At 38.5% G+C, this 13,119-nt stretch overlaps 1 protein-coding gene across 21 annotated transcripts in view; it reads right to left on the bottom strand.

Moving 5' to 3' along the window:
* Positions 1-13,119, bottom strand: part of SLIT2 (slit guidance ligand 2) — a 274,531-nt gene that overhangs the window by 88,245 nt on the left and 173,167 nt on the right. For 16 of the 21 annotated variants that reach the window (XM_030013996.2, XM_030014001.2, XM_030013938.2 and 13 more), the window contains 4 exons: positions 13,003-13,074; positions 10,087-10,250; positions 9,542-9,553; positions 7,603-7,741 (listed from right to left, as the gene is read on the bottom strand). In XM_030013996.2, coding sequence (XP_029869856.1) covers positions 7,603-7,741; positions 9,542-9,553; positions 10,087-10,250; positions 13,003-13,074 — 387 coding nt within the window. The remainder of the gene's footprint in view (positions 1-7,602; positions 7,742-9,541; positions 9,554-10,086; positions 10,251-13,002; positions 13,075-13,119) is intronic. The other 5 variants (XM_030013948.2, XM_030014013.2, XM_030014043.2 and 2 more) reach the window with 1 other exon arrangement.

Here is a 13,119-nt window from a genome sequence, read left to right as displayed (position 1 = left end):
GACATGGTCCAGCACCTCCATGTCTTTCCTGTAGTGAGGGGCCCAAAACTGAACACAGTACTCGAGGTGCGGCCTCACCAGTCCCGAGTACAGGGGAACAACCACCCCCCTGCTCCTGCTGGCCACACTATTTCTGATGCAGGCCAGGATGCCGTTGGCCGCCTTGGCCACCTGGGCACACTGCCGGCTCATATTCAGCCGGCTGTCCACCAGCACCCCCAGGTCTTTTTGTGCCGGGCAGCTTTCCAGCCACTCTTCCCCAAGCCTGTAGCACTGCATGGGGTTGCTGTGACCCAAGTGCAGGACCCGGCACTTGGCCTTGTTGAACTTCATACAATTAGCCTCAGCCCATCGATCCAGCCTGACCAGACCCCTCTTGTAGAGCCTTCCTACCCTCGAGCGGAACAACCCTGCCTCCCAACTTGGTGTCATCGGCAAACTTGCTGAGGGTGCACTCGATCCCCTCATCCAGATCATTGATAAAGATATTAAACAGAACCGGCCCCAATACTGAGCCCTGGGGAACACCACTTGTGACCTGCCACCAACTGGATTTAACTCCATTCACCACAACCCTCTGGGCTCATTCTTCCAGCCAGTAAATGTTTCCTGCAGGTCACTCATTGTATGAAACCTTTTCATTTGGCCCAATGGCAAAGGTGCATCTGTGCACCTTTTTAATTCTGTGCTTCCTGCAGGATTAGTAGGTGCACTAAAACTGGGGGAGTCTCGGTGCTCAACCAATCGCTTTGTTTTTTAAAATATATATGAAGTATTTTTTTCTCAAGTAATACCACATTGATCAGACAGACCCTGAAAAGAAAAGCTTAGGTATTCTTATTTAGCTGTGTGTGAGTTTATTTAGATAATAAAGAGGAGAATTAATTTTTCAGAAAGGGTGTAACTAGTACAGATACAATTGTACTAAGTAAATAAAGATTAAGAAGTACCTTTACTGAGCTGCTGACTACTTAATTTTGCTTTGAGCTTTATCACGCCAGAAGGGAAAAAGAGAGGACCACCACAGGCTTTATTCTCCTTCCATTTTCACTGGCAGCTATTTGGAGATAAGCAGTCCTGTTACTGAAGGCATCTTCCCAAGAGGCACTTGGCAGACAATGCATTGCCTACTAATTGACTTCACACAATAGGAATTGCTAGTTTTATCCAACTGACTTCTGCACCAATTGAGAAGTCAGACAGAGCAGTACGACAAGACCCTCTCAGCAATACCCTGATGCTCGCCAGTAAATCCAACTGTACTGGAATGAAACAGCATTTTGGCAACTGGCTCTGCCTCCTCCTGCTCCCACCATCACAGAACGCCTGCTCGTTCCTTAACCACTTCAGCTTCCAATGCAAACTCATTCTCCCCAGTGGTTTAGGCTATTACACCAAACTCAGAGACAGGGAGGCTGCAGTGCAGTGCAAGCATATAGTCTCCTTGCCAGCTCTGCTACAGAAGCAGTAGCCATCAGCAGAGCTGACAGCTCCTACTGTCTTAAAATGTCATCCCAAAACAGTTGTTCAGCAGAACTATCAAGGCAATGCAAAGTCATGACATCAGCATTAGACTCTAAACAGAAAGCCTTTTCTTTTACTTTTCCTGGAAGCGCTAACTCAGAGCTTCATCATGCGAGATCTTACTCAATTGAAACTGCCAATGTTTAATACTTAAGAAATTCAATATTCCATTTAAAGGGTTTTTTAGCACATTATTTAGATACAGGTTAATTTATCAACCCCCTGAAAAAAAAAAGCATATAATTTTCAACACGGAATGTACACTTTAAACCTGCAGTTTAATGATATACACCAGAAGGACAGAGAATAACAACATTATTAACACCACTTAGATTTTAAGCAGCATTGTCCAGATGGACTGACAATGTAACGAATACAAAGTATTTTCATGCAGAAACAGATCAGACAACTTTTTATCTAAAGGAAGTCTGTGTTGGGCAAAGAGGAAGAAATCAGTGCTTCATAGTGTACTGAGGAGTTGAATGAGGTCAAGCTTCCCACTGAGAGAAAGGATGGAAGAAATGGACAGAGAACATAGCAAAACATCACAAAGCCATGAGCATCTGTTGAAGGCAAACTTCACAAGAACCTCAAGAAAAAAAATAATGGGATTATGGGCCTTAAAAACCTAAATATTCTTATTAAGAGTAACCTGCTATACACATAAGAACAAAGACATAAGAGGCAGAAATAGATGGAAAAATGAAATGTCACAAAAATAATTTGTCAAATTTTAAGCATCTCTATAAAGGAGAGCTGACAAAGTTTAGTATCAGCCTCACAGGAAAAGGTTATTCACATCACATGTAATAAAGCAAAGACAAAAGGCAGGAAAGATGTAAGCACCAGAGGTGTTTGCGGACCATGAAGTCAGCTGAAGCATAACATGACAAGTCGGTAGTACACAGCACCGGCTTCTGCAAATACAGCCTTCAAACAGGTGACAACATTGTGGGGCAGAGAAATTTGTCCAGAGTAAGGGAATTTGGAAGTATTATGGATTTTTCAAATGTTCCTGGCAATGAAGTATGTTTAGAAAATCAGATGACAATGTTCAGTTGAAAATGCAGAAAAAGATTGACAAATATGAAAAACTACTGAAAAGACTGGACAACATCTGGCATGTGTAAAATAGAAGTATAATGCCAATTTTCTTGTGGTGTGTGTGCGAATCTGGTGATGGTGGTATTATAAAAATCAGTGAATTAATAATAATTTGGCTGTTAAAGCTTGTACATCCTTCCGAAAACAACAGGGAACCAGCTCATTTCTCTTTCTCCCCAAGAACTGGAGAGGTCCTGCCAAAGCATGTACTTAAAATGGTGATTAAGATAATAAAGCCGTGTGTGTGTGAACTGTATAATGGTGGTGGAAATACAGTACTCACTATACCCTTCTGCTTTGCGTTCAGCAGTTCCTCAGCTTTCTCAACGCTACTCTGACAGCATGGTCTCCTCTCTTCAAATGCTGTCTGCTACCATTTTGGCATACTGACAACATTGTCACATAAAGAATAAATGAAAAACAAGATTATTTTATGGGATACAATCATTCTTTCTAATCTAATCTCAAGGAGTTGCTATAAGCAACAGTTGCAAAGTACTTCTTTAAAAATGAAGCTTTAAAACACTTTTTATTGTATGATAACAATATAGGAATGTCACAATCCTTCTGCATGTTGAAGTTATTTAAAAGCAGAGAGGACTGAAGTCTTTCATAGATCAGCTTTAAAAAGTAACATACAACTGGATTCAACGCTCAGAAATGTTTGCGGATGGAATAAAAGGATTACATCTACACAATTCTGGTTCCTGACAAAACTGTAAAAGCTAAGATAAAAGGCCTAGGACTCTTCATGGGTAGTTCAACGGAAAATATGGTGCAATGTGTACTGGCAGTTAAAGAAACCAAGCGAGTATTAGGTTGCAAAAGGCAAATGAAAGAAAACTAGAATTCCATTAATATAAAGTGATGGTTCACTATGATCTGGAATATTGTATTCAACTCTGGTCACTGCAGGTCAAAAAATTTTGGAAAACAAAGAGTTCAGAGAAAAAGGAGGAGATTAAGACATGGAAGGTTTTGGCATCCAAAAAGATTGAACAGACTTGGAACAGTTAGTTTAGAGAAGAGATGCATAAGGGTGGCATGCAAAATAGAAGGTGGCAGGACAAATTATGAACCTGAATGCATCTTCCCTCCCTCTAAAAGGACAAAGGAAAATTAGTGCAATTTTAAAAGACTATATTTTAAACTGGGAGATTTTTAGTCCAACCGCTTCCCCCCAAATTTATTGGCTTAAAATAACATGAAGATTAAGAACATAATAGGGTTTAAAGCAGATTGGATGTTTCAAAGAAAACCTTTCTTTCCTGAAAGTTTTCCTTTTCAAGTTTCAGAAAAAGAATCCCAACACACATTGGGAGCAAGGAAAATATTTGTCCTATTGGTGTTTTACTTCTGAAGCTGTATATTGCTGTTTCCAAAACATTCTTCAGCTGATACAGGCTACTGGCCAGGGTGGAGTGCTGGTTTGACCCAGTCTTGTAGAATTCCCTCACTTCATTACCGATAAAACCTTTTTTAGTCTATAAACCACTCATTCTCCAACCTCTTTTCTCTCTCCCATTCTCTTCAATGCTAAGATGGTAAATATAACTGCCACCCATGACAATCATAAAAGAACTATCACCAATTATTCTCCTCACATTAAAGCAACCAGTATCATGTAAAGCTTTCCCCATACAACCATTGAAATATACTTATTTGTCAAAATTCCAACTTCTCTTCAACTTATTGACAAGGAAGCAGCAAAGATCATGTGATTGTCATCAAATACTCATGAGATCCTCTACTCTAATTCTTCCATTCAGTTTATCCCTCAGTTTCAGAGCCTTTCATGGGTCTTACTTTATTTCTTTCTTTTCCTGTACATTTCTCTCCTTAGCTTCCACTCAACTGGAAAGTTTTGTTCTCACTGTACGGTAAGCGCAGCCGACCACTGGCCCAAATCATATCTCACTCCTTCTGTCTGCTTTACTCAAAATCTAAGTCAATCACTGAAGTTCAGTTTTCTCATCACACTGGCATTCACTGGTATGTATCTGCTTAATATAAAATAATTACTAAAGTTTGGCTTTCTAATGTTCTATCTCTTCTTGCACCAGCTTTTGAATAAATGTATGTTCACGTCTTATGGCATGAATTGTGTTATTTAACTATGCAAAATACTGTGATCTGCATTTTATTTAGCCAGCACTTACAAACTAGATACAATACAGAGAGATAACAGATAGTTTACACTGTATCACTATAAATTATAAACACTATAGCACAGTATAGTATATATACCGTACATATTTATTTGAGCACACACATACATATTTATCTACATCAATGGGTTATGGATCTTGGATTGTGAAAAGGCCGCACTCCGGGATTTGAACACTGCCTAGCCTAGCAGGAAACATTGAGCCTCAGTCTGCAATCTGTTAAATGCTTAGCCAAATGCTGGAGGTGTTGTTATGCGGTTGCTTTTACTCTCCAGGCCAATAAACTGCTGAAGATCATACCAGTCCATGCTTAAAACTCACCAGCATTTCTTACATAGAAAGTATAGTGAACAAATTAGTGGAAAGCACCTTTCCATTCTGTAAATTCCCATTTGCTTTTACCTTATGCTCATTTCTTTTAACAGTGGATTCAGAGTCAACTAGTAGCTCCCACATCCTGTCATTTCTTTGGGAGTGATGGTACTTAAAATAAAGATTCAGGAACACCCTTACAATCTCTAGTACTGAATTTCTCAAGGAAGTATAGATGTTAACATCACATACCCCCACTAACCTATGTAGGTCTAGCAGACAGTGATGAAAAAGTCAGTCGTCCAGTGTCTGTAATCACCATTCAGTGGTTAGCTCCAGTGGCTAGCAGCAGAAATATAGTGGGGAATGTTTGAGACATATTCCCTACTTCTTTCCTGCAATATTTTTCCTCTTTCTCTACGCACACAGCTGTACATATGCAAGTAAAAAAGCCAGTATACAACTCATTAAATAATGAAAACAGTCTGTGCAGCCTTCTCAGGCACTGTGCATGGAATTTCTGAAGTAGCCACTTTACTTGCAAGCAAAGAAATTTTTCTGAGAGGGGTGAAAGGTAGAAGAAGTGTTTGTATTATATAGCTGAATGACTGAATTGGGTCAGGTAGGGTCAGCCATGTCAGTCTTAACAGCAGTAATAATGAACTGACAGATGTGATTATTATTCACATCCTAAAAAGAAACCACAGTAATTCCAATTCTGTGGAGTTCAAAAACACAGGTCAGATATCAACAAGCCATGAGATTGCCTTAAAATTGTTAAATTCTACTTTACCTTTTAAAATGTCATTGTGGAGGCCTGTTTTTAAACTTTCAAGAAGATCTTACGTACAACAGGATGTATGTTCAGGAGACCTCTTCCCTTTCACTTCAAGCAGCTGTTCCCCTCGCCTCCCTTATCTGAAATTCTTAACATCATCTTATATCATCAAGGTGCTTACAAGCTTTTTATTCTGAATACTCTTTCCAACTCACTTCTAGCCAGACCATCCTTACCAGGCTGCTGGCACAGCTACTTTCCCACTATTTCCCTAAAGGGAACTCCCAGCTTCCCTTCCAAAACCCTGCCTTCGCCATCCCCAGTGTAGAAAGATGCTCATGTTGCCGAGTCCCTGCCCATCTTGTCAGCAAGCTCACCTTTTGCTTTTGTTCTTCCCCTGCACAGAAGATAATGTAGCAGTAACTTTCTTTCTGGGCCCACACAACTTCTCAGCCACATCGCTCTTGAAGCCTGCAGGCCCTATAGCACCTGTGCTACAACTCTGCTCTACGGTCAGGACATGCTTGTACTTTTTGTAAATGTTTCTGCTATATATGGCCTGTCACACAACCTTATCAGCATACATGCTCTTTTATCCACAGGTATATGGTATTCACATGACAACCATACCACAGATTCCATTCAGCCACCTTACTTTTGCCTTTGCAGATTACCCTCCAAGGATATTGCTTTAGCAGAATATTTATTATGGGTGGTATAGGTTGCTGATTTGTCATGCAAAGATATGCTTCTCTAATAGGGAGTCTGATGAATTAAGTGACTGAAGGCAACTTTCATGGTTTAACCCCTGTAGGCAGCTCAGCCCCACGCAGCCGCTCACTCACTCCCCACACAGAGGGATGGGGGAAAGAATCAGAAGAGTAAAAGTGAGAAAACTCCTGGGGTGAAATAAAGCTAGTTTAATAGGTAAAGCAAAAGCCATGCACGCAAGCAAAGCAAAACAAGGAATTCAATCACTACTTCCCATCAGCAGGCAGGTGTTCAGCCATGTCCAGGAAAGCAGGACTCCATCACGCGTAATGGTGACTTGGGAAGACAAAACACCATACCTATGAACATCCCCCCCCTTCCTTCTTCTTCCCCCAGCTTTTTGTTGCTGAGCATGACGTCATATGGTGTGGGATATCCCTTTGGTCAGTTGGGCTCAGCTGTCCCGGCTGTGTCCCCTCCCAACTCCTTGTGCACCCCCAGCCTGCTCCCTGGTGGGGTGGGGTGAGAAGCAGAAAAGGCCTGGACTCTGTGTGAGCACTGCTCAGCAGTAAGGAAAACATCCCTGTTGACAAACACTGTTTCCAGCACAAATCCAAAACATAGTCCCATACCAGCTACTATGAAGAAAATTAATTCTATCCCAGCCAAAACCAGCACAGCGAGCAACCCTGAAGGCAACAAGGTTTATAGCCTGCAGTGAAAAGCCACTCACTTGCAGAAAAGCAACATTCCTGAACTCTTTAAAACCAACTCAGAATGCAGTTTTTTAACTACAGATTGTGAATAGTACATACAAAGCTAACTCAGAACATAAAGGTCTTCAATATTTTCATATACCTGCATATTCCTTTTAGATCTGAATTTGAATGTGTATTCCAAAATTCCTACCCTATATAATGCATGAATTTATACAAATAACAAAAATGAATACATAGGAAAAAAACGTTTTCTGCAAGTTCATCAAAAAAAAGTCAGATTACGCACATTTCAGTAATGGTTTCTGGAAGGTTCGTTGGGATCTCAGTAAGGCCTTTCCCACGACAGTCCACAATGTTGTTACTACAGGTGCATGCAGTAGGGCAATGCAAGACACTGCAGGACGGAGCCATGAAGGATTGGTGACCTGCAAAGGAAAAGAGTTTCTCCTAAAGTTGCACAATACTGTCAAACAGTAGTCCAGTTTACCTCAACATCACATTTTACACTTTCTTGAAACAATTAATGCAGAACTTCAAAGATAAACATTGTAACCTATCAATACTTTTGAATTGCCTGAATTTAAATACCCACTTAATAGCAACAAGTTGATACGATACTGAGAGATGAAAGACAAATGCTCAACTACTGTGTAGGCATCACATCATTTTTCAACTTCTTTAGCAACTCACATTCAAAATCATCTTGTTAAAGAAGACTAAGTGTGATCCATTCTTCAGGTATACTTTATTTATTCGGTGGTTTAAAAAAACTAATTACTGATTTATTCAGTTTTCAGAATTTTGTGTAATATTAAAAATGCATGTCAACAGAAATGAATGAACTTTGTTACAAAAAGTGAAGGTGTCCTGCTAGTTATGTTCTGTTCTGCAAATACTTATTTGAGTATAGTCCTTCAGTTACACATTGCTTACAGAGAATTTTGGAGTTATGATGTTTTCATTCAGTCACTCAAAAATTTAAAATAAAAGCTTTGACTTCAGAGCTCATACTATCACTCTTTGTGTTAGCTCAGCAGACTTCTTCCTCCCACAATCTAATATTCTTACTAACTCAGGTGGCTAATTTACATAACTTCCAACCCCCTCCTCTCCCCGCCAAATTCTTGTGCTATATGTTAAACTCAGCATTTATAATTGCATTGAAACATAATCACTTCATATTTAGGTATGTTTTAGAAAGTAAACAACTTATTATATTTTCCTGCAAATAGATAGATTGCACATTTTATAAGATATTAATGCATTCATTCTTGTATCGATTTAATGATACAGAATTGCTGTTTTGTAATGATACAGAAAGGCACAAAGGGATGAGAAAGGCATGAAGCCCTCTTTTTCTTTCTTTTTTTATTAAGGTAGAAAAAGCTAGAGACTGTTTTGAAATTCTCAGGGAAAAAAACCTTCTTAACTATGAAACCACAACTTAATCTAAGATCTCTCTCACTATATTTAATGTCATATATTAACATAGGAAGGGTACATTGATAATGTAAGTTGCAGCCAGTGGTGTTCCTACTTACAACTTCAAATAACAACTTCTTGAGTTTTAAATTACTAAAAGGTTAGTCTTTTGAGATAGTAGTTTACAATATAATAATTTGATTTCACATTTATGCACATGTTACAAAAGTACAAGCAGCTGCCAAAACTAGTAACACATACTAGTCTTTTTATACTAACAGGCAGGAAATATTTCACCTGCATTTTTTAAACAAAACATGGTTATTCCCCTTCCTCAAAATCTGCATTATAAGAACCAAGTAATAAAACTGGTCTTGACACTTGGGCTCTGCATCCATACCATTTACAAATAAGATACATGAAGTGATCTTGTTAGGAACCCTTTTAAGTGTACATAAAGGCAGAATTAATAGTAAGAATACTGTTAGCATTTGCCATGCGAAGGTGGCAGTGCCTTACGCTTTGATGTCAGAGGCTGTATAATAAGGACAAAACATTGTGCTCTCCATAAAACTCTTTTAAAAGCATAGATCTGTGCAAATTTTGGCATTTTTGGCAATAGGTTTCTGGGGGTCTGCAGAAAATCAACCAGTAGAAACAACCCTGCTGAATCACTGAAAAGACAGATAGCTCTATTCCAGCTGGTTTTTAATGTTTTTGAGGAAACTTGAAACAGTAGACAAAGTTTACAGAAAATTTTCAATCTGAGTCTAAAAATATTTAAATAAGAAAGATAAACTTGCCTTCTTCCTCATCTAGAAGATATGAATAAAGGAAAAAAAAATTGAATAGAGAAAATGTGATTAGTAATGAACTGTTAGTCATTTCATTATTTCATATCAGAAAATAACCTGATGTACTAAAGCACACTAATTACATTCAGAAAGTTACTTAGGGATTCAGAGTATTATTTAAACTGCAGAAAATAACAACAAGAAAAAGCAACAAGCTGTTTAGTTAAAAAAGAATAATTCCTTATTACTAAAGGCCTTATGTTCTCAGTCAGTGCACCTTTTATTTCATTTTCCGCATCTCTCCCCCATAATTACACTTTTAGAAGGCTATATAATCTATGTGAATGCAGCATTTACACAAAATTTGTAAGGACAGAAGCACCCACAAACAAGAAACAAACAGCAATAAAAATGATTAGTTTATTTTTTAATAAACATTAATGCTTGGATTATGCAAAAGCTAGCAAAAGTCAACATGCAGCCCTAGCAATCACTGCTGAGCTGTCAGTAGGTGCGTTTTAAAACAGGACTCGGTGAGCGAATGTTTCCCTTACCACTGCAGACAAATTCCCGTTTTTGGACCTCGGCTACGTTATGTCCCCGGAGGTGGGACGGCCCCATGCACTGGGTGTAGAGACCGACCCGTGGCCGCTGCCGCAGCCAGTCAGACAGCCAGGCCAGGTGGCAATCACAGTAGAGGTTGTTGGAGTGAAGACGACTGCATGGAAAGAAACATGTCAATACCTTTAAATTAGGAAGAACAAACAGAAAAGCAACCAATTTGCTCAGCCCCACCTTCAGCAAGCAACTATGCCAATTTATTAATAAAAATTGTTAATGAGGAATCAATTTTTCACATCTTTCATTGGAAGTCTGGGAGATAAATGCTAATAAACAGAACTATACAAGCAGCAAAATTACTTTTTATTTGTGGTCTATTTAATTGGAAGAAAAAAGAAGGCTTCCTAATACAGTAACCTATCTGTAGTTTCTTTTCTATTGTCTAAAAGAAAGAAGTAAATATTCAAGAGCTTGAAAGCTGCCGTGGGACTCTTTAGTCCAGATCTGTACAAATAGTGAATAAGACAAAAATGTCTCAAGTAAATTGCCCTATAGTACTAATATACTGTCAGAAAAAAGACTTAATAAAAGATTTGGTTTCCAATTAGATATATCTGTAAGTCTGGCCATTATTAGTCTCTATAGAAACAGCCTGCAAAATCTCTTTAACAGGTCATATTCATTTTCTGCTGAACAAGACAGAGTAATAACTCAATATAAACCACCTTCTTTCACATCCCTTTTCTGATTTCCTCTCTTTTTGTTTAATCACAGAAAGGGGGATTAGCTGCTTTTGGCTCCTAGGGACCTACGTTCTAAGCAATGCCTGAAATTAAAAGACCAAATGGCAGCAAGCAATGGAATTAAGTAAGTCGCCTGTGTTGGCAGGGTCCAACGTAAGACCGTGGCTCCTTGCCAAGTGGCAAAAAGCACTTTGCCATTGATAAAATATCAGACAAATGTATTCACTAAATTAGGTAAATTACTTTTCTCTGGCTCTTACTTTTCTCCGGCTCTTACATTTTGTCAAACTACAGAAAAGGATGCCCACAGCTATAAATCAAATCGTTACTCAGAATCATCCATAACAGAGTAATGTCATTTTGGTCCTTTTTAGCTGATGTGCTCAATCCTAACTAAGTAACTGGAAAGGAAGTGCAAGAAAATCAGAATTTAGACAAGGGGACTAATTAATCCATTAAAAAAACCCCAACAACTGTAAAGCAACATGAAATGTGTAACCAACATAAACAAAAGATTTTAACTTGCCCCCTCCCAAATGACTAGAAATTAAAGGCAATGTGTTTTTCTGTACTAATTCTTGGGTGGGTGCTTTGCAAACATAGCTCACAATACAGCACACTCATTCAGTACAATCTGTGGCCAGCTGTAGGCAAGAACACCATTGCAAATCAGAACTAATGCCGCTGAAATCAATATGGTTATACAAGCATATTCTGACTGCAAATGGGATGTTACAGCTATAATCTAGGACTCTGTGTGTCCATTTTCTTTGGTTTCTAAAATAAATTTTCAAAAGATGAAATATCCCACCAAAAAAGTGTAAATGTTGCTAATTTGGTTCACCGTAATTTGTGGTTCAGAATATAAACTGTATTTGAGGATTTGAAAGAGGTACAGACATTCATGTTTTCAAGTCTCAGACCCGAAAGAATGGAATGAGATTCTAGCCTCAAAATATAACTGAGGCCACCAAAAGCCCATGGTCAGCACTATTTAAGTACTCTTGTATTTGTCCAAGCAAGAATAGTTACAATTCTGTTATGAAATCAACAGAACTCCTCACCTGCATGAAGTTTCTTCAGTTACGAATGGTATGTTAACTCCAGTGAATAGCCCTACTGATTTCAAAACAGTTGTGCAACCCAACATGCACAAAGAAAATGGACAGGCTCTTTGTAAAAGTAGTTCTTTAACAGTAAGAGCTACTCTTGAACTCTGATAGAAACATCCCATTCATTTTTGATTCCCACATCACTGGAAAATCTGTTTGAAAGAGAGTCTCAGGACTAAACCTTGATATATTCTGCTTTTGCCACTCAACACAATATATACATTTATTCTTGGTTCAGTATAAACATACAAAAGAAAGAACCCCAAATTGTATTACTTGCATACACACTCTTTTCACTGTGTTTTGTTTTAGAAGCCTGAAGTGTTCTTCTGTGAAAGTCATAACCTCTAAAAATGGGGACCTTATTGTAAATGCTGACACAACTTTAATTATAATAGCACTACCGGATGATGCTATAATTTTATGTTACAAAAAATGTTGGAGAGCCAGTTTAGTTTAATTAGGTCTGCTAGCAGTACAGTAATAAAAGCATAAAGATTTCCCATTTATCAAATCTGACAGCCAATCAAAGATTCTTCCATGTTCCTAAATGAAAAGTGACCCATTCAATAGCTCAAAGTAAAACAAATTTTTGACTTTCAGAAAACATCAATTTCTTTCTCTACACAGCTGTAACATGTAAAAGAGAATCCCTCCTGCCCTCATCTTTTTTGTTAGAAGGTGAAGCTTTTCTGTGACTGAATACTGCACTATGGAAAACCCAGTTCGGAAAAGGCCATGAAACCATTTTCATAGACTTACTCATCCCACATCCTAAAAAAGCTGACGGAAAAGGAAGCAACTGCTTCTTTATCTCCTGAGCTCCAAGTATCAGCTTTGGGGTCACCTGTTAGCCTTACCATTCAGAATTAGCTGCCATACACACATACACAGACTTCACACTCATCAACCTCATGATACCTCTTTTTCTTCATTGAGCTTATGCTTTCTTTGCCTGTATACGTATTTATAGACCACTGACAAAACTTGGCAGAGGTAAAAATGATACACTGGACTGATAAAAATGGCAGCCAGTTTCAGTGGGACTACTTACAATGTTCTGAGTTTGGGCATATGGTTGAAACTTGCCACAGACAGTCGAGTGATGTTGTTATTGTTGAGAGTGCTGCAAAGTCAAGAAGAGGCATATTAACATGTTACAGTTATGTCA

Source organism: Aquila chrysaetos, chromosome 1, assembly GCF_900496995.4.
Source record: "Aquila chrysaetos chrysaetos chromosome 1, bAquChr1.4, whole genome shotgun sequence".
Lineage (NCBI taxonomy): Eukaryota > Metazoa > Chordata > Aves > Accipitriformes > Accipitridae > Aquila > Aquila chrysaetos.
The sequence above is the reverse complement of the archived record's forward strand: the minus strand, read 5'-3'. Positions and strand labels throughout refer to the sequence as shown.